The sequence below is a fragment of the Geotrypetes seraphini genome, chromosome 5 (genome assembly GCF_902459505.1).
Source record: "Geotrypetes seraphini chromosome 5, aGeoSer1.1, whole genome shotgun sequence".
Taxonomy (NCBI): domain Eukaryota; kingdom Metazoa; phylum Chordata; class Amphibia; order Gymnophiona; family Dermophiidae; genus Geotrypetes; species Geotrypetes seraphini.
The window spans coordinates 80616778-80639419 of record NC_047088.1 but is presented as its reverse complement, the minus strand read 5'-3'; the positions used below and the strand labels follow the sequence as shown (position 1 = coordinate 80639419).

General features: G+C 41.2%; 1 protein-coding gene across 4 annotated transcripts in view; it reads left to right on the top strand.

Annotated features, from left to right (window-relative positions):
* LOC117360684 (serine/threonine-protein kinase PAK 3) overlaps nt 1-22642 on the top strand; it is a 174780-nt gene that overhangs the window by 102020 nt on the left and 50118 nt on the right. For 2 of the 4 annotated variants that reach the window (XM_033944876.1, XM_033944877.1), the window contains 5 exons: nt 1177-1290; nt 2477-2630; nt 3754-3791; nt 9223-9354; nt 19991-20159. In XM_033944876.1, coding sequence (XP_033800767.1) covers nt 1177-1290; nt 2477-2630; nt 3754-3791; nt 9223-9354; nt 19991-20159 — 607 coding nt within the window. Of the gene's footprint in view, nt 1-90; nt 204-1176; nt 1291-2476; nt 2631-3753; nt 3792-9222; nt 9355-19990; nt 20160-22642 lie in introns of those variants that run through there. The other 2 variants (XM_033944879.1, XM_033944878.1) reach the window with 2 other exon arrangements.

The window sequence follows — 22642 nt, the reverse complement described above, 5'->3', positions numbered from 1 at the left end:
TTGTTGGGATTTTTTTTCTCCTGTACTTAGAGTGACTGCTAATAAAATGTCATGTCTCCATCTGAAATCTTAAAGATGTTTTTGGAAGAGTGACTGTCCCCCCTTCCCGGCGGAAGATTTTGGTTTGTTTTAAGGTTCTGACTCCCTGAATGAGATATCTTGAAGAGAAGCTGCAAATACAGGAGTCAAATTTTCTTTCTAGGGTAAGCATGGATGCATTCTGATGCACCTTTGTGGCTTTGGTGGTAGCAATAATGCAAAAGAGGAAAAAAAAACTATTTACGTACTCTCGTGGACCTCAAATGTGGCCCTATAAAGCTGTATACCCAGGAAGATTAAAGAATGTTGTTCAAGAGAAGATCAATAACATCAATCTCTAGGGGCCCTATAAAGCTGAGCATATAAAAGAAAATATTGAAAAAGAATTGTAAAGAGCTAGTAAAATGACTGACCTGGTCTAGTGGTTTTTGGCCTTTTACTCTGATTACAGTGTACTCTCATGCTGGTGAATACTAATTTACTAGAGGCATGCATTTGATCATTTCTTCAAGAATATCTTTCCTGTTAAATAAGTTATATAGTAGCTAAGAATGTGATATTTGTTGGTGCTTTCAATGTGTTAATGGACACTGAGTAATGCATTTTGTTGTTGGAAGTCATCTAGGGTAGAACTTCCCATACCTGCCTTGGGAATTGTATAACGATCTGATTTTCAGGCTATCTAATGAATATGCATGAAATAGATTTACTTGTGTACTACGGATCTAGTAAATGCAAATTGATCTCGTGCATAGTCATTGTGGGTAACTAGAAATCCCAACTGACATTGGGGTTCTTAGGACAAGCTTGGGAAGTCCTACTTGAGGGCTGGTTGATGCACCAACTTCCCTTTCGAGGTCCTCTGCCCAACCAGCTCTAGCCTGCCTCTCTTTTATCATAAGAGAAATCTCTGCTGTTATTTAATTCAAAGGATTAATTGTAGTGTATGTTTTCCAAAGTTTGGTCTCCTTTCACCTGCTCCACACCTAATCTATTGGATAATTTTTAATTGTTCCATTTTATCGTGGGAGAGCTTTCCACATTTTGGCCTCTTGTCTCCGTTTCCTTACCGCAACCTAAGTTGTCCCACATTCTGTTTTAACTTTCTTTTCTTTTCTTTATTTACATCCATTGCAGCCAGATCTCTATGGCTCACAGATGGGCACAGGGAAGCTTCCAGAGGTGCGTCACAGGCCAAAAGAAGCTTGCAGCAAAGTGCTTCATTCAGATGTCATAGCACAACAGGAGAAGGTTCATTGGTGTGCAGTAGATTTGTTGCTTGGCTTATCCCACTTTTTTTATCATTCAGTCCCATACTCTGGAGACGCATGTCACCTCTTAGGAAGATACCACATAGAATTTATATCTAGATTGGAACGGCACTAAGATGTTTCAAGATATACCTCAAGTATAGAAATATGCTTTGAGCTCTTTGTTTACTTCTGTAAGTCAGCTGTTCAGTTCAAGAGAGAATCCTCTGGGATCCAGCAAAATGTACTGGGTACCTAAATTGCAAATGGAATAAAAGAGTATTTTTGTACAAAGCTGGCAGTTTATTGTGATGGGACCTTTCTCTAAATGCCACCTTCATTTTTAGTTGGTTAGATGTTTAGGTGATGCTTTGGCTCTTCAGCCTATTTTCTCTGCCTCTTCTGGTTTGTTCTACAAATAGGAAGCTTTAGTGGCTCAAAAAAACAGGCTTCCTTGCTAGCAGTGTTACAACTCAGTGTTATAGATAACTCATTTTTCTAAAACCAGAATCTCCCAGTGGCATTAAAAAAATGATGATGATAAAATAGCTTTATGACCTCCTCCTGCTTTCATGAACTTTATACTTGTTGGTGGTTTCTTCAAATGGATGTTCTGAGAGGCAGCACTTTACCTTTGACTTGAATTTTATTTTGAGGATCGTATTTGTTCTTTTGTTTAGCAGCAAAAGCCCAGTTTAAGAATAATAAAATATACTGCATTTGTTAAACTTGCAATGTTTCTTGCATTGCATTGAGCTTTTCTTTTTTTTCCTTCAATAAAAGACCCTTCACAAGTAATAATTTTTTTAAAAAATACACTGTATTATCCATAAATTAGAGTAGTCTTGTTTTGTCTACATTGAATCACCAGGGGAAGAAAAGCTAACCCATACCACCATTACTTCATTGAAGAGTAGAGTCAATTTTGAGAACATGTTCATGCACTTTTTTTTTTATCACGGTCATAACTATTTTTTTTAAGTTGGATCCAGAGCTTAGCTTTACTGTGTGTTTTGATAGAGAATGACTTACATCTGTAGGCTTCCTATACCTGATGGCTATCCAAGCTCCTAAAACTAACCTGATTGGTAGCATGGTTTGCTTGGTAAGAAACAGTAGTGGTGGGGGCTAGGTGATTGGTGCTGGACTACCCTTAATGTAGGTACTTTCCCTTTGGATGTTTTTAGGGAATTCCAGAGCAGTGGGCAAGGTTGTTACAGACATCCAACATTACGAAGCTGGAGCAGAAGAAGAATCCTCAGGCTGTTCTCGATGTCCTCAAATTCTATGATTCCAAAGAGACCGTAAACAACCAGAAATATATGAGCTTTACATCTGGAGGTAAGGGGAAGATTGTTTTGGCCAGCAGCGATACAAGTCCAGAGTTCTATCTGTACTGTTTTAAATTGCCCAATGAGCTTTAGCCAAGTGAACATGCTATTGCTTTAGCCCTCTAGAAGCCCTTGATCTGTTCTTCTGCTTGTGGAGCTCATTACAGCATCTCTGATCGATGGATGGTGTCCATTTTATAAGATAACCTAGTGGCATTTTCAAACTGTTTTCCGAATTTCTGCCTTATTTAGATATTTTTTTCTGTTTACTTGATATTTTGTTTTATTACAGCAGGTCCATGTTCTTACTTTTCATTTTATTGCAAAATGATTCCTTTAAGGTGCCTCGAATCTCCTGGTTTACTTCCCTTGTCTGGAGTGCTGCTGAAACAACATTGTCCCAGTGTCCTTGGCTTGGTGAACTGCAGCAGAGTTTCCCTGTTGCATTGTTTTGCATATCTGGCTAGTGCTGCTGTAGATATCAAAGCATTCCAATTCTGCTGCCCATGACAAGTTCCAGACTTAAGTCATCCTTCACTGGACAATAGTTCTCTTTCAAAGAGTACTTTGAACCCATAAATATTTAGAGACTGCAGGTAGTTAATGTGACAAATTGCTGCCTTATTTTTTACTTATTATCATTAGCTTACAAACATACAAGGATTTTTTTTAACAACTATTATTTCTAGTTTTTTTTAACAACTATTATTTAACAACTATTATTTCTATTATTTTAACAACAATTTATTATTTCTATAGCACTACCAGGCACACGCAGCACTGTACATTGTCCCTGCTCAGAAGAGCTTACAGTCTACGTAATTATGACGGACAAACAGAGGGGGCTAAAAGGTGGTAGGGGACTATTAAGGGAATGACAGACAGATATGTTAGTTGGGTCAGTGTTTAAACTATTGAAACTATAAAGGAACTATAATAAAATCAACTGTACTCCTTTTCATAGATTTGTATGCACCAGTCTAATGTGATTTGCACTACTGTGACAGGCTGTTATGACAGTAGGATAAGTGTACTAAATCTTGACTGGCTTATTAATTCACTGTACTCCTGATGCCCAAACTAACCATCCTTCTTGCGCTTACATCTAACTAATTTCACCTTTCCCCTTTTAGATAAAAGTGCACATGGATATATAGCAGCCCATCCGCTGGTAAGTGTGCTCTCAACTTGGGGTGTTACGGTGGCCCAGTAGTTGGATATGTTCATATGAAACGTTCATGGAGATCACTTGCTAGGTCAGATGGTAGTACTGCTCCTGGTCAAATGAAATTCGTATCTAGGATGATCTTTGCCAGCAGAGCTGGTCCTAGAATCCTCCAGTTTTTGTCAGGACTGAAGTGGCACCACTCATGGCAAATTGCCTCGCATCTCACAGTGAGGAGAGGGCAACACTGGTTAAGGATGTGTAGGTCAAATGTTTTCACTTTTTGTTTCCCATGTCACTTGCAGGATTTTGGGCTTTTGTGTTTTAAAAAAAATGTTCATTTTAGAAAAGGAATGGCTTAATAGTGCATATGCTATTTCTTCACAGTGTGAGGAAAATGCTGAAATTTGGGGTTTGCTTCCTTTTATTTTGTTTATACAAACATATGAAACAAGTTGGGAAGTGTTCTAAATTCTGTTACATCCACTCCGCAGTCTGTACGAGAGGTGTTCAATCTGAACCCGCGAACCGGGTCTTGCAGAAAGCCACACACATTGTTTTCGGTTCCTCCCATATAGCAGAGGACCACGGAGCCCCCTACAGATTTTTCTTTCTGCAAGCGAACTGCGCAGAAGTGTTTCTGATCTGCTCTGCTTATTTTTCTTATTTTCAATGTAAATTCAACCCTTTTGGTGGCTTTGGTGCCTTGAGACCCCTTATTCAGGGGTTCTTTGTGGGAAAGGAAGCAGTTTCCACAGAGCCAGATTGCAGCTTCACAGGGCAAGCTTCGGGTGGACCTAAGGAGCCAGCCTGCTGTGTGCCACTGCCACTTGCGGTTCCCCTGGGAGCAAGCTTGCCTTCTGAATCTTTCAGAGGCCTAAGTGCAGGCTGATTGTGCCCTGAGTAAGAGCCTTCGGGGTATCGGGGTGCAGGCTCCATTTTTCCATCCTCTGGTTGCATGTCGAGGTCTGTCCAACTGGCAGCCCGAAGATTCTTAAGATTTGATTGTTTGATGAAATCCTGAAGCAGAAATTCCTTTCCCTTCACTTAAGCTGCAGAGAGAGAGCTGACAGGCAAGCACTGCAGAGACTGTGAATACAGCCCCATTATTTCCTATGGGAAAAACAGGGGGGGGATCTAAAAAGACATTTGGGGAGATTTATGGAAGTAGGGTTCAGGTCCCCCATGCCCAAAACCCTTATTTCAGAGTTTTGGGGGTTTTTTTCCTATTAGTTTCTATGGGCTGTTTGTGGTGTAAATTATTCTGGTGGTGGTAATCTTGGATTTTCAGCGATCTTTTGTTCAATGTCTTTTTTTTGTCTCAAAACCTTTCAATTTTGTAAAAAATCAATAGAGATTGACTCCTTTGACACAGATCATCTGAATTCATGTGTTGATTGTGCCAGATTGCCAGCAGTGGAACATCTGCTGCAGCATGCATGAGGAGGGGATGGGAGCTTTGGGTTTTGCTCCCTTCCAGGTCGAGAATTGACCAGAAAATCCTGCCCAGTACCTGTTTTTGGCAACAGCATGAAACACAAGCACACCGAGCTGGTGGATTCAGGAAGAGGCCCTGTTGAAGAGCATGCCCCTTCAAATCACGGAGTGGATGACACTCATGACCGACACTACTCTTTCTGGCTGGAGAGCTCATTGCAGAGACCATTCCATTCAGGGCTGATGGATTCCACATCAAATGGGTTGGTTGATCAACCGTCTAGAGCTTCAAGCCATATGGCTGGCATTGAGAGTTCTACAACATACCATGGAAGGACAAATATTAAGGGTGTTTTCCAACAACGCCACTGTAGTGGTGTATGTAACTTGGCAGGGGGGCACCTTCAGGCTCTCTCCACAGTGCACATGGCTGGAATAGAAAATATACAGGCAGACTTTCTCAGTCATGAAGCACTGAACCCGGGAAAGTAGTCTCTCTCAGCGGGCATTCCGGCTCATTGTGCATCATTTTGGCGGGCCAACGACAGACTTGATGGCTTCAGCCAGGAACTCGAAAGTCAAGGGCTTCTTCAGTCAAAGATCAGAGCCAGTAAACCAAGGTAACGATGAATTAGTTCAGCCCTGGCCAACCCAGTGACTCCTTTATGTCTTTCCGCCTTGGCCCATGGTGGGTCGAGTCATCTGCAGGATCACGATTCATCCAGACCCCGGTGATCCTAATGGCCCCGGATTGGCATCGCCATCTGTGATATGCAGTTCTCATCCTTCTTCAGTGGGACAAGAGCCTCAGGCTCCCTCTTCATCATGACCTTCTCAGTCAGGGATTGGTTCCTATGGATTAACCCCCAGTGCTTTGTCTTATGGCATGGCTCTTGAGCTCAAGGCCTTGATTCAAAGGGACTACTCCAACATAGTTATTTCCATTCTTTTCAAGTTCAAGAAGCCCTCTACTATGGCTTTCCAGCAGTAGTGTGCCAGAGACCAGGTGGAGCCATTGCTTACTCCCATTCCGGTGGTCTTAGCATTCCTGCAGGCTGGTCTGAAAAAAGGCCTGGTGGTGGCTTCCCTCAAGATTCAGGTGGCAGACCTTTCCTGTTTTAGAGCGCTCAGTGGTTCCAGTTTGCTTACGGGTCACCCAGATGTGACCATATTTCTCAAGGGGGCCCCTTCTCTTGCAGCCTCCCTTGCAACAGCCTTTTCCTATGTGGAATTTAAATGTGCTGAAGGGACTTGCTGAAGGTTTAAGCCACTTAAGGATGCATCTCTTCTGGACCTTGTGGTCAAGACAGTGTTCCTCGTGGTGATTGTTTCAGCAAGGCATATTTCTGAACTGCAAGCTCTCTCTTGTAGAGAGCCCTTTCTCTTGATCATGTTGACAGTTCTGTCCTTTCTTCCAAAAGTGATTTTGGATTTCCATGTCAACCAGAAAGTTCATCTGCCTGCCTTTCGTCCCAAGGGGTCGGAGCAGAAGGATAAGATCTTACAGAAACTAGACATGAAACTAGACACTACATAGAAAGGACAAATGAATTCCGTCTTTCTGGCCATCTGTTTGTCCTTACTAGTCAATCCAGGCAGAGTAGGCCGGCATCCAGGATTCGCATGGCCATTTCATCGACTTACATCACCTGTGGTAAGCAGCTGCCAGTTTCTCTCAAAACTCACTTGATCAGGGGTGTCGCAGTTTCATGGGTGGAGTCTTGAGTAGTTCATCTGGCTGAGATTTGTAGAGTGGCTACTTGGTCTTCCCTTCTTATCTTCATGAGGTATTACAGAGTGGAAGTGGTGGCTTGGTCTGATGCCACCTTTTGGGCCTCAGTTTTATGGGCAGGCTCTTTTGTCCCAGCCTAGATGTTGCCATTATTTTGGTTTGTCACTTCTCATGCAACCTCTGGAGTGAATGTAACAGAATAGAAGATTAGGTTCTTATCTTTGGTAATCTTCTTTCTGTTAATCCACAAAGGAATCTGTACGGCCTGCCCTCTGGCTGGTCTGATTCTTTCTGTATCGCCTACATTTTTTGCCTTGGAGTTTCTCATTTTCAGGCCTAAGTATCTTCCAACCAGGTGATAGGCCCTGTGGGGAATCATTCTGCATAAGTGAGTACATATCTTAGCCTCTGGCTAATTTTGAGTTTGGGCTCTGGTTCTTATTGCTGCCATGTTCGTTTATGATTTTCATGTTTCCTGCTTATTAATTGTTCTCTTATATGTTGCAGAGCAGAACAAAATAGTGTAATGTTTGCAGGGAAGTTCCCCATTTTCCCTTCTGTATATGCTTTGTTCCAGTGATGTTTGATTGCTTTTGGACTCCTATAGGGGGCTCTGTGTTCCTCTGCTATGTGGGAGGAGCCTAAAATAATGCTTGTGGCTTTTTGCAAGACCCGGTTCGCAGATACAGATTGAACACCTCTCGTACAGACTCCTCCATGGATTAATAGAAAGAAGATTACCAAAGGTCAGTGGTTTAGTGAGGGTGGGAGGCGTCTAGGGCAGTAGCACCCCTCTGCACCCTCCTCTCTGCCCCCTGCTCCTTCTGCGCCAATCCTCCTCCTGTGCCCTCCTCTCCGCCCCACGCCACATTCATGCCGTCCTTTCTCACCACCTTACCTCTAAATCTTTGCCATCGTGAGCAGCTTCTCTGCCTGCTGCTCGCGCTGGCTTTCCCTCTGATGTCACTTCCTGGCCCCACAACCCGGAAGCGATTTCAGAGGGAGCCAGGCCTGTGTGAGCAACAGGCTAGAGTAGTTGCTCGCACTGGAGAAGATTTTAAATAGGTATTGGGGGGAAGGGAGGGCACGAGCGTGGGAGGGGGATGGCGGAGAGGTGCCAGTGCTACCACTGAGATGGTACCCAGGGCAGTCTGCTCACCCTTACCGCACCACTGCCAAAGGTAAAAGCCTAATCGTCCATTAACGCATAATCCCCATATTACTACTGTGTGGCTCTATAAACCACTTTAAGACCCTCAGAAAGACAGTATATCAAATCTCATTACACTTTACCCTTCCCCTTCCATCCAATGTCTGCTTCTTCTCCTCTTTTCCCCCTCTACCCAGCTTCTGCCCCCTCTCCCCCCCCATCCAGCATATTCTCCTCCCTCTTCCCTCCCTTCCATCCAGCACCTGACCCTTCTCTCTCTCCCCCTTCCATCCAGCGCCTGATCCTTCTCTCTCTCCCTCTTCCATCTAGTGCCTAACGGCCTCTCTCCCCTTTTCATTTATTGCCTGATCCACTCCCTCCCCCTTCCATCCAGCTTGCCTCTCCCCCTCTCTCTGGTAGTGGCAAAATGAAGATAAAGGCATCGCGGGGCCACTCTAGTCATCATTGTGGCTGTCGGCCCCACCCCCTTTTGACATCACTTTATTTTTGGTTTTCAGCTGCTGAAATAGCAGCAGCAGTAGTAGGGGGTGTGGGATGATTTGGAGGGATGCCATGGCACCCGTGGCTCCCACAATTCTGACGCCCTCGTTACAACCACTTTCTTGCTGGTCTAATAAAAGGTATTGAATATCCCAAAACAGATGGGTCAATGCTTGATGCCACACAATGACAGTTTCTCTAGCCTTTCAGAGTAGGAAATGGGCATTTTAAAGTTCTTTCTCCCCCTTCCATTCTGTTAAATTGATGTGTGTTTGCAAAATTATTTTCACCTGGGAGGTGTTAGAAATTATTGGTTATCTGAAGTCATTAGCATTAACCCACCTTTCTTGGAATTTTTTTTTTAATTTCAATAGGTGGTGTTTGTTCTCTTCCCTTTTGGGTTCTGCAACCTGCATAGATTGTTTTACGCTGTAAACTTCATAGATGTCTTATTGACCAATTGTACTGTATCAAATGCAATAAATAAATAAATAAATTGCAACGGCAAAGGAATTTCAAGTTGATCCCCTGCTTTAGCCCTTGCTTTAAATTTTGTTGGCATGCCCTTTAAAAGAAACCATGAACATCTATTCATCAGAATACCCCCTCCTCCACAGAGCACAAAAACTGCATCAGAGCCTCCTTTAGCCCCCCCAGTTTCAGAAGAAGAAGATGAAGAAGAGGAAGAAGACGACGATGAGGATGAGCCTCCACCTGTTATTGCACCTCGACCAGAGCACACAAAATCAGTAAGCCAGTTTTATGGAGTAACAGTCAGTATGTCCATTGAAATAAAATGCATGTGTAATAATTGGTAGCCATTGATTAGCCTGAAACCTATTCTGCAAATTTTGAGGGCAATTTTCAAAGCCATTTTGATGAATGAGACACTGTTTTACCCATAGAATTGTTTTGTTTGAAAATTGCTCACCCTGTATGCAGGTGAAATTATGTGCATTATTGTATAACACTTGTAATTTCATTTGCACTTGCACTGAGAGGAGTTACTGAGGCCAAGGACTGCAACAGTTTATATACTGGAGAAAGAATGCATATAGTTGCAAATATCTCTGGGCACTTTTTTCCTCAGGAAATTTCCAAAAAGAAAGTACAGAGTCACCATGAGAATTGGCGCACAATTTGTGTGTAGAAGGTATCTGCAGACTTTGCAGCCATGTAGGCAGCTGGAAAAGTAACCTTTTCTAAAAAAAAATGTTTATTAAATTTATATATTTTTACAAGATTACTCTTGAACAGACAACTCGGAAAGAAAAATTTACAAGAATCAATAAACACTTGAATATTTCAATCTTCCTTAGACCACAATCGTCATTGAGGGGCTAAGGCCTAACATAAGAGGAGAAAATAAAGGTAACATTTCAACAAAAAAATTAGCAAGCTAAATCCCTTCAGCCTTTACTATTTGCAAATAGATGAAATGAGTTTCACATTAACTCTTTTAAATACAGAAAGGCCTGCAGTTGTTCCAGTGCATAAAAAACATATTTAGTCTGAGCATATCTGATTCTGCATTTATAGGGATAAGCAAGGAGAAAGGTAGCACCCAGATTTTTCACTTCCTGACACATAGCCAAAAAAGCTTTTTTCTTCTGTATAACTTTCAGAACATCAGGATAGATCCACACTTTATGGCCATAAAATAGTACCTGTGAATGTCTAGAGTATTGCTTCATTATAGAGTTCCTATTTTGTTCAAAAACTAAAGACACCAAAGATTGATTCTTCCGATATGGCAGGAATATTAACATCCAAAGATGGCCCCTGTCCAAGATCTTCAGCCTCTCCTGGTTGTTGTTGTTTTTTTTAGAGAAGAAACAGGCAAGTAGTAAATCTTGTTAGAAAATTAACCTTTGGGGAGATAATTATATAACAGGGTGCCTTAAAAAAGGGAAAAAAGGTCCAAAATACACACATTTTCTGCCTGTTTTTGTAAAGGTCCTAACAAAATCACCAACACAAGGACTTGAAAATACCAACCCCATGAGAAAAGCTCATCAAAGCTTTTTCTTGAGGAATGGTAAACCCCCAATAGCACACACAGTTTCTCACATAGTTATATATGCTCCAAGGCAGACACAATTTATGTACATGTAATCTATAAGAGTCATTCTTTAACAGCATGCCCACTAAATTGCTGGTTATAGTGCCTTATTTAAGCCTATTCTGTAAAGAATTTTTTAATTGTTGTATAAGTTGATTGTAAACTGCCTAGATTTTTAGGTGGTATATACAGTACATTTTTAAAATAACTAATAAATAAATGCCTACTTTTTCTTTTATAGAATACTAGTACAAGATGCTGAAAACATGAGTACATTAAGGTGTGATTGATTATACCAGTCCTATAGCTGGTGTAAATGTCCTCACTTAGATGTTAGCATGTACTTGCATAAATGTAGGCCCTTTGTACTAAGCTGTGAGAACGAGTACAGTGTGGCAAATGTTCTGACACCCATTCAATCATAATGGGTGTCGGAGTATTTAATGCGTCAGCCCCCACTATTGAGCTTAATGGAAGAGGGGAGATAATGTTAGAATTTACTTGTGTATATAATTTACAGAACGAACAATCTGTAAATTGTCCAGAAATGTAGAAAAACAGCAGATCACCAGGATTGGATAAGAATGTCGTTTTATTAAAATTGCAGCAAAAGACCTGATGTGGCTATGTTTCGCCCTACCAAAAAATATCTTTAAGATCTTATGTGGTACAAACTGGTTTTCTGCCTGTGCTGTGCCCCAGGGATCTCCACTGTTCCCCATCCTTTTCAGTGTTTATATGACATCATTAAGGGCTCCTTTTACGAAGCTACATTAGCGATTTAGTCCACGTAATAGCGTTTGCTAAACTGCTGGCTGCGCTAGACAATAATGGCAGCATTGAGCTGGCATTAGTTCTAGCCGCGTAGCGCAGGTTTAGCGTGCACTAAAAAGCTGTGTGTGCTAAAACTGCTAACGCGGCTTCATATAAGGAGCCCTGTGTTCTCTCTTTAGATCCAGCTGAATTTCTTTTTTACATATGCAGATAATATTTTTGTACTACAAGAAGTTAGTCCAGATTTAAATAGCTTTGCCTTTAATATTTGTTCTTATATTACCAGAGGTTGTGGTAAGAGCGGATAGTGTAGCTGATTTTAAGAAAGTTTTGGACAAGTTCCTGGAGGAAAAGTCCATAGTCAGTTATCGAAAAAGGCATGGGGGAAGCCACTGCTTGCCCTGGATCGGTAGCATGGAATATTGCTATTCCTTGGGTTTTGGCAAGGTACTAGTGACCTGGATTGACCATTGTAAGAACAGGCTACAGGGCTTCATGGACCATTGGTCTGACACAGTAAGGCTATTCTTATGTTCTTACCATATTGTTACAGTGGTCAACTTTGACCATAATGAAGTTAAACACTGTGAAGACTAACCCCCACTTCTACAAAGCTACACTAGTGGCTGCCCTGCATTAATGGCTCCGAAACCCATAGCGATATACACTTCTCCCTTGTCATTCGCAGGGGATACGGGCAGAGCCGGACTGCGAATGCCGAAAAACCACGATTATCGGCTCTGACCCACCCCCACCTCCCTGCCGCCTTCCTGGCCTTACCTGGTGGTCTAGAGGGCTTTCAGGGCAGGAGCGATCTTCCTACGCTCCTGCCCCGTGCAGATCGCCATCAGGAAATGGCTGTAGGGAGTTCCTAACGTAGTCTCGAGAGACTACGGGAACTCCCAGCAGCCATTTCCTCATGGCGATCTGCACGGGGCAGGAGCGTAGGAAGATCGTTCCTTCCCCGAAAGCCCTCTAGACCACCAGGTAAGGCCGGGAAGGTGGCAGGGAGGAAAAAAAGATGGATTTTTTTTTACATGAAGACTGTTTTTTTTATTTTCCCCCTCCCCAGAAAAAAATTGCGATTATATGAAACCGCGAGTGCAGGAACCGCGAATGGGGAGGGGGAAGTGTAAAGTGCTTCGGGGCTGTTGCCACGCAGCAGCCGCTAGCGTGGCTTTGTAGAAGAGGGGGTAAATTGTGGTTAAGGCCTGATTGCCTAATATTATTTTTTAGACTCTGGAGAAGCCTTGTGTATTGAAAAATCATCAAGAATATTGGGTATTACACTAGATTCTACATTATTTTTTTGGCAACAGATAAATAATCTAGTTAGAGCTCTATTTTATCAACATCATTCTGCCACGATTGTTCAGTCGACTATATTAGCTCAGTTGTAATTAAGTTTATTGTAGAATTAGTAAAAGTAATTTAAAATGTCTACAACTGATACAGGATACTGCAGCTTGACTGATTTTTTTAACAAAAATAAATTTTGAACTTGTCACGCTCCTCTTGAGATCACTACATTGGCTTCCTTTTCTGTCATGAGTCAAGTTCAAATGTGCCTGTCTAGTTTCTAAAATATTTTATGGACAATTAGGTGACTCAGTTATATATTAGGTCTGCCATGACAAAGTGGCCATAGATCTTCTGCTGCTTATAAGCTGTCTCTTCCATCATTTAAAGGTGTTCAGGCAAGGAGTCAAGTTTTCCGTTCTTGCACTTTTCTATTTACTACTTTGTGGAATGAATTACCTCTCAGTCTGCAGTCATGCTTTACCTATCAAATCTTTTGAAAAAGATTAAAGGCTTTCTTGTTTTCTGCTATTTCGGATTAGGTTTTTTTTTAAATAGTATAATTCATACAAATTTTTAAATTACTGTTCAAAGTCTTAATGTAAACCACATTGAGCCCTTTTTTGTAGGATTGATGCAATATAGAAAATGAAGGATTCGATTAGATTAGATATTTAAGTATGTTATTTATTTTTTTAATTTTTATTATTTATATTCCGTACATCCTACAATTCTATGCGGATTACAAATTATTCAGGTACTCAAGCATTTTCCCCTATCTGTCCTGGCAGGCTCATACTCTATCTAATGTACCTGGGGCACTGGGGGATTAAGTGACTTGCCCAGGGTCAGAAGGAGCAGTGTTGGATTTGAACCCAAAATCCCTTGGTGCAGCCCATTTGTAGGGTGAAGTATGGCCATATCGGGTCTTTTTATGTGATTGTAATAAAAGAATATTTTTAGCCACTCCTGGTGATCTTCTGTTATTTCTCATTTGCATAAGGTACATGTGTACCATGCTCTGCTCAAACTCTGCTCATTCACACACTCCCTGGCAAAGTACCTGTTGTCAAATATCATGGTGCACACCTTTTCGCTAATCATTATTCCATAAGAGGTCATTTGTGTGTGTAAATGACAAGAATAGTGTTATTTACATAATGGCTGCTTATAGAATTATTCTCTATGTGGATGCATATATTGCTCACAGTTCCAGCCCTGCCCAAGCATTAACCTGGTAAAACTAGACATGTTGCTGTTGTTATGTTTACCTGTATGTGTATATTTACCTACACAATTTTATAATAGCTATTTTCTGCAGGTAAAATGTGGTTAATGCATTATATGCTTTATAAGATTACCCTTTTAGAGGGAATACTAAAACATATAGAATAAACACAACCCATTGATAGTGGAAATTTTCATGCAGTTTTCTCTTTGCCGTTGCTGGTTTTAGTAGACAGAGCATATTTTTATACTGTGAAAAATGTTTCTTTTTCCTGTTCCTTAGCACTAGCATTAGACCAGTCCAGGAACTTGTGAGTAATATGCCCTTCTACCAGCAGGTGGAGATAGAGAATACAGAATTGTGCCGTGCTTTAAATAGGAGCCCTTGCAGAAGAAAAAAAAATCCAGTATTCTACTATCTCCAGCAGGTGGTAGATATCCTTCTTTTCAGCAACCATTTGGAATGTCTTTATAGCTCCTGGTCTGGTTAGTGACTGGTACTAGTGATATAGAGGATGGTTTTTTCTGCCCTCTTAATTCTCTGGGAATTATCTAGTGGTGTTAGGTCACTTTCCCACCCCCCTTCCTGAAGCTCTCCTCCTCCTCCTCATTTCTGATATTTACTGCTGACTTGCTAGGAGAGCTGGGGCTTATGAGTTAAGAAGTCTGCTGGGGTAAGTCTTCTGTCTTTTTTTTCTGGCATACTCTCTATTGGGGAAGAAATATAGATTGGTGTACCTCTCTCTCTCCCCCCTAGTTTTTTTGTTGCCTTGCTGCTCACTTTTATTGTTAATGGTGGCTCCAGCAGAAACTGTTAAATGATCTCTCACTGTGAAGCCTGTTGCGTCATGTACTTCCTGTAAGCTTTTGTGCTTCCTGTAAGCAACTTAAACTGTAGCAGCAGATAGGGAGAAAATCATTCCTGGACCAGTTTTAGGAATTTTCTCATAGGCTTGAAGATTCTCAATTTTCTGAGGTGCCTCACGCTTAGGGTTGCCAAATTTCCTCTTTGAAAAAAAGAGGACACCTGGCTCTGCCCCATTCCTCCCCCCAGCCCCACCCCTACATGAACCTTCCCGAGCTCGAAGGCTGCATTTGGAAGCCTTTGCGTATGTGCGGCTGTTAACACAATGATATCACATGTATGCACATGTGCGTATGACATCATCACAGTGATGACTGCGCATGCACAAAGGCTTCCAGACGAACTCAGAACTTCCAAAAACCCAGACAAACTGTGGGTTTTTGGAAATCTCTCTGGGCGCCCAGACAGTCCTCTAAAAAGAGGACATGTCCAGGTTTTCCTGGACGTCTGATAACCCTATTCACGCTTCCCCTTCTCAAACCAAGGGAATGGTAGCCATTTTGAATGCATGCTCTGCAGTGGTTTCACTTTCTCAGCTGACTCCAGTTTCTTGTTAGCCTGCAGTTTCTTCACCAGAGAGGTAAAGTCTTGCTCCAGTTTTCTCCTCTTTAGCAGGAATTGCTTCAGTTTTTTCACTAGATTTAATTTTGCCTCTTCATCAAGTTTATTTATTAAAACATAGTCAGACTCAGTATTGTTCCAGCCCTGATGCTTCTTTTCCTGACAAAGATGACAGTTTTGACTCAGAATTCCTCTGGGTTTTCTGAACATGCTTCTAGATCTTCTATTATTAAGGATACACTGGAAGATGAAATTCAAGCTGAGGAGGGAAATGTCCCTAAAGTTCTCTGTTTATTTTAGAAATAAGAACTTCCTCTGCAATAACAAAATTTTTTGAAGCTCTCAATATTTTTTTCTTCTCAAACTATAGTTCCTCCAAGTGATTCACTTATGTATGGCCTTGCCTTCCCATGAGGCAATTCTGGACCTAATCTCAGTTTAATGTGATTTTCTGAATGCAGGTCTTTAAAGTTGGTTGTATCCCTTGGATCCTTCTAAAAAAGAAAGAGCTCATCAGCCAAAAGTGGATCCTGTAGTAACAGTTGTAACCAAAAGAACTACTATTCCTATAGAAGAGAGCATTGTCTTGAAGGATTTACAGGGGGTATAGCCTAATGGTTAGCACAGGGACTGAGATCCTGGGGAACTGGATTCAATTTCTACTGCAGCTCCTGTGACCCTAGGCAAGACACTTAACCCTCTGTTAACTCAGGTACAAAATCTTAGATTTGTGAGCCCAGTAGAGACTGAGAAAATATCTGCATATAATGTGTGCAGGACTGCATATGTCTAATAGTACTATAGAAATGAGTGATAGTAGTAGTAAGGTGGAATCCATACTAAAGCTTTTGGTCTTCAGGGTTCCATTTGTTCATCTTTCGTAGTAGGAGCTTGTTTTTACTGGATTCAGCAGTAGACTGACCAAAAGCAAATTCAGGACATTTTTGATTTGTTCTACCTTAGAGACAGGTCTAGCATATCTTGCTGATACTGTTTATGATCTGATTAGAGTATTATCTAGAAGCATGGCTCTTTCAGAAACTGCTCCTTGCTTTTTTTGGTTAAGAAATAGATCATCTTATATAGCCTCTAAGACTCATCTCAATAAGCTTCCCTTTAATAGTAAACTAATGTTTGATGAAGAACTGGACATGATAATTAAAGATCTAGGATAATTTAAACCTCATAAAACTGAGGATAAGCCCAAAAACTCTTCCAAACTTTCTTCAATCTAACTAAAGTTCAGAGATGTCAAATGTTATAGACCAGGTCATTCACTTTACTCTGAGAGGCTGTTTTCAGACATGATAACCCTCCTTTTAGGGATCTTCACAGTGGGAGATCATTAAGAGAACAAGTTCCCAGAGATTCTGTCTCCAGGACACCTCAAGAATTAGCCAATGCTAAGTCCATTCTTTACAGGAAGTTATAGGAGGTTGTTGATCCAAAATCCTTTAGGAATGGACCTGGATAACATCAGACCAGTGGGGTCTAGATATAATCAAAGAAGGCTACAAATTGGAATATTTCTGCTCCATTGCAGACTTCTTCTTGGCGTCTCCTCGCAAGACTCAGTTAAAAAGGCAAGTAGTAGATTCTACAATTATACATATACATTGCATTCACGACAAAAACAACAATTGCAACTACAGTATATGCATTAACAGATAAAATACATCTTCTTTTATCACAAACTTATCAATAAAACATCCTTCCCAACTAAAAAAGTTAAAATCAATCAGCTAACACACTTCAGATTTTTACATTGACATAAATAACCTAGCTTAGCAATAAAACTCCTTTGCAAACTCCTAAGCAGTCGCCTAAGTTGTTCAACATTTTTACACAGACGTACTTCTCCTGGCAATAAATTCCACAATCTGGTTCCTCCTATTGAGAAAGATGCCTGACTTGTTGATGCATAATGTATTGAGTCCATCAACAATTGCATTGCTGTCTCTGACCTTAATGATCTCTTTGGCATATACACTGCTAATGCTTTTTTTAAATATTCTGTTGGCTGTTCATATAAAGTCTGTTGGATTATCATTAAAACCTTATATTGTACCCTACATTTCACTGACAACCAATGTAATTGCTTCAGAATAGGTGTTACATGCATCAAACGATTGCCGCCTACTAAAACCCAGGCCGCTATAATGCTTTAATTTTACATTTTGCTATTCCTAAATATAAAGCATTACAGTAAACCACATTGTGATTCTGAGTATTCTTCCTTGCATTTCTTAGATGGTAAATAAGCTTTAATGTGATTATGTAGATGTTACAAATGATTTTCATAAATCAGATAGTTTAATCCTGGTGAAGCAGCTTCTAAAATACCAAAGAACAAATGGGGAGTGGGATAGCCTGCATCAACCTGGATTAGACACTCTTTATTTATACAAATCAACTTAAAATATAATACATATAAAAGTGCAATACCTTTAAAATCATATGAAAAGTCCAAAAGGTTCTGTATCCAACGACCCGACACAGTCTGTGTTTTGGCCTCCAAAGGGGAGGCCTGCCTCAGGGGTATAATATGTGGATCTGCCCACTAGATGTCACTGCAAATGCTGGAAATACACTGTGAACTGTGGGCATATGCACTATTCTGAGCAGCCAATCAATGTAAAAAAAGAAAAGCTCTCGGAGCGGTCGCAAAAACAAGTACACAAGGCTCCTCTGTTAAAAAAAGCTTCTAAAGCCACTATTTCTCATGGGTTGAAAGAAATGATCTCTTCAGCTTATATTTTGATGAGTAAATAGCCTCCAGAGTTGCTGAAAAACATATTTTATTAAAAGTATTTATTTATTTTAAGATTTTCTATACTGTTTAACACTAAACGGTTTACATAATTTACATACATAAAATTATAAAAAACATAATAAGACAAAGACACAAACAATCCACAGAGATCACATCTGCAAACTAACACCAAAGTATGTCTTCATCATGGGCAGAGAATAATGCAATTTCCCCTTTAGATATTTGGAAGGCAGCAAACTGGTTCTCTCTACCCCTTTCCAAGCATTATCACTTGGACGTTATGACCAGTCAAGATGCCATTTTGGGGACCTCCTTCATTATGGGAGGGATGAAGTATTCTTTCTCTTCTTGAGGATAGCTATGTTACATCCCACAAGTGCCTGGACTGGTCTGGTGCTGGCACTAAGGAAGAAGAAATATGTTTCTTAACTGCTAATCTTCTTTCCTTTAGTTGTGTCAGACCAATCCAGATTCCTGCCAGTAATTATTTCCTTTCAGATGATCTTCTTCACTCTCAGTTCTAAGTTCTCAAGTTCAGCAAGAGGTCTTATTCTTTGTTTTTGGCAGAAGGAAAGTTACATTTTCTTGTTTCTTCTTTTCATTCTGCTTTGAAATATGAAAACTGGATTGTTTCAGCTGCATAAGCTCCTATTAAAGCACAACACAATTCTGTACACTCAGTCTTCACATGCTGGTAGGTAAGCAGGCATATTGCACACAAGTTATAAAACTAGTCTGGTGCAGCTAAAGGAAAGAAAATTAGCAGGTAAGGGACACATTTCTCTCTCATTCTGTTATTACTACCAGTTATTTTTTCATAGATCTGGCAGATATAAAATCATTTATTTTACCTTTTGTTGTTTGGTGATTTTATCTTTCTAATCATCTTATTCCGCATCTCTAGTTCTGCTTCCCTGTGCTCTGAACTCTATTTACAGGGCCTCCTATCTATTCACTCTTTCTTTTTTTTTCTCCTTTTTACTTCCTACTCTATATCCATCTTTCATGATCTATTATTCTTCCATTTTTCTTCCTCCTTTTCAAATCTGTCTAGTTTCCATCTCTTCCCTTCCCTGCCATTCACGGGCACCTTCATCTCAGCTGATGTAACTTCCTGTTCCAGTGTAGCAGGGATTCTAAAGACTGTAGAGCCGGCTAGCCTACCGGCAGTGCTCTGCCTTAATTGCTAGCACTGCTAGCAGCCTATGAAACGTCAGAGGGAAGGAGGGGATATATTGGACCGCGGTGGCAGAGTGGATCTGAGGAGGTAAGGGGATCTGCGTTAATGTGCATTAAAATTTTTAAAAAACGTTAAACATTTAACACATTAGTAGTATCATTAACACATTAAATGTACAGCTTTAATAAGAATTTGTTTTTAATAAGAGCTTGTTCTATTCTGTGTCCCAACTCTATAGAGCAAAGGTATCCAAATATATTTAAAGGCCATAAACTAGCCTGGTTTTTAGGATTTCCTCAGTGAGTATGCATGTGATCTTTTTGCATAAAAGGGAAGCAAGGCATGCCAATCTCCTGCATGCATATTCCTTGTGGAAATTCTGAAGACCTGACTACATCGATTGCAGCTGAGATATCAAACTAACTATAGTTTGACCTATGAGTACCAGATTTGTGGATTCCTGCTTTAGCGCAGTAATTCTTAATCCTGTTTTGAATAGTAAAAATGGCATTTGTGTTTTTAGTTGATGATCTGTAAGGATTGGGTTAATTACTAGACTATTGGCTTCCAGATTCCCCATTCTCCCTCCCTCCCCCACCAAGCCCTCAGCTTTTCTAACCATACAATAACTTAATGTGTTTCAGATCTACACACGTTCTGTAATGGAACCTGTTGCAGTACCAGCACCAGCTAAAGAGACCACAATCTCCCCAGTCTCTTCACAGCCTGAAAACTCCAGCACTTTGTATAGAAACACAGATCGGCAACGTAAAAAATCCAAAATGACAGATGAGGAGATCCTAGAAAAACTGAGTGAGTTTATTTTCTATTTATTGCACCCATTGGTTAACAAAGTCTTCTGAAAACTACAGGAGAAAGCTATAACTGTGTTTAGAAACATAGAAATATGACAGCAGATAAAGGCCAAAAGACTCATCCAATCTACCCATCTACAGCCTCCACTGTCTCCTCCTCTCCCTAAGAGATCCCACATGCCTGTCCCACGCTTTCATGAATTCAGACAGTCTTTGTCTCCACTATCTCTACCAGAAGAGTATTTTTTCATCTCCCTATTGTTGTTTAATATTGCATGAAGAAGAACTATGGGACATATATGTACAATATCTGCCTTCTTTTATGTTGATACCTGTTCACATAATAGAGGTGGTTTTACTCTCCTTATGTTGATCAGGAACTTAAGGTGAATTAACATCACACCTTACCTTCCTATATGGATAGTATTATTTTGCATAATTCATATGCTGCTGCTGGTCCACATGAATCAAACCTTGTGTCATTCCTTTTCTTCAGTGTTAGAGGAAAAAGACTTGAGTGATAATGAGTGAACAGGCATTTCTCTCTCCTAAATATCAGAACAATATCTGCCAGAAATTTGTCACAAGTTGACAAAAGATATTTAAATTTGTACTGACATCTGGTATAGGGTACCATATGTGTGCTGAAATAAATGTGAATGCCCCCGAGGGAGAAGACAATATTGAAAGTGATCTAAAAATGGCTGGAGGGAGTTCCCGATGTAGTCTCGAGAGACTACGGGAACTCCCAGCAGCCATTTCCTCATGGCGATCTGCACGGGGCAGGAGCGTAGGAAGATCGCTCCTGCCCTGAAAGCCCTCTAGACCAGTGTTCTTCAACCTTTTTACACCTGTGGACCGGCAGAAAAAAAATAATTATTTAGTGGACCGGCAAACTACTAGGACTAAAATTTAAAAACCCCGTTTCCGCCCCATCTCCGCGAGCTCGGTCCCCACAAATCATCTGATCCCATCCACACAAGCCTGTTATGATTTTATATTGAATGTATTTTATTAAAGTATAAAAAGAAACAATATTCTGTACAATTATCATTTTATAAATACAAATAATTTAGAGCAAGGATCAACAAAACCCCTGTCTCCCCTCCCCTTCACATATATCCCCTCTACTATCAAGAAAACTGAACAAGCCAAATTATTACAGAATGCTACACAGAAATATCATGCTAACAGAATACTGCAGTCACACATGACTGGAATAGTTTTAGGGGAGTGCAACTAGGGCAACTGCCCGCTGGTCAGAGAGCGCCCTAAGCCAGCTGGAAGCTAAAGAAGCACTGCCTGGGTTTTGCAGTCCCCAGTTATGTCTAACACCAGCTCTAGCAGGATATATATTTCAAATCTGATATATTCTAATCACAAAATAGAAATAAAATTATTTTTTTCTACCTTTTTCGTCTCTGGTTTCTGCTTTCAATCTTCTTTTCACTCTCTTCCTTCCAGCGCCTGCCCTCTCTGTCTCTTCAATCCAGCATCTGCCCCTTCCATCCACTGTCTGTCCTCTCCCCCTTCCATATGGTATCTGTCTTCTTTCTATGCCCCTCTCCCCTTTCCATCCAGCTTGTACCCCCTCTCTCCTTTTTACATGATTCATTCCAGCTTCACTGTTCTCTTCATTTTTATCTCTCCTACACCAGATCTATCATCGTTGTCCCTCTCTGCTTATTTTTCTACTGACCCCTTCCTATCATCAATCTCTCTACTTTCTCATGCCTGTGTCTCCCCTTCCTCTCCTCTAATCTCTCTGCCAGCTGTTTCCTTCCTTTTTTCATTCTCCCTTCCCTCCTCCTCCTGTCCAGCAGTAACTCTCTTCCCTTCCTCCCCTCCCAGCAGCATCTCTCCTTCTCCCTCTCCAGTAGCAGCTGTCCCTTTTTTTCCCTTGCCCTCAAGCTTCCCTCCAGGTCCAGTAGCAGCTGTCCCTTTTTTTCCTTTGCCCAGCAGCTTCCCAGACTCCTTTCCCTCCTCCCCTCCCAGCAGCATCTCTCCTTCTCCCTCTCCAGTAACAGCTGTCCCTTTTTTCCCTTGCCCAGCAGCTTCCCAGACTCTTTTCGCTCCTCCCCTCCCAGCAGCATCTCTCCTTCTCCCTCTCCAGTAGCAGCTGTCCCTTTTTTTCCCTTGCCCAGCAGCTTCCCAGATTCCTTTCCCTCCTCCCCTCCCAGCAGCATCTCGCCTTCTCCCTCTCCAGGTCCAGTAGCAGATGTCCCTTTTTCCCCCTTACCCAGCAGCTTCCCAGACTCCTTTCCCTCCCACTTCCCAGCAGCATCTCTCCTTCTCCCTATCCAAGTCCAGTAGCAGCTGTCCCTTTTTTTTTTTTTCACCATGCCCAGCAGCTTTCTCCCCTCCCAGCAACTCTCCTTACTTGCCAGCGCTGCGATTCAGTAAGGCAGCCCCGGGTCCTTTGTTGGGTCGCACCGCCTCTGAGGAAAGCGGAAGTTGCATCATCAGAGGCGGCCCGACTCA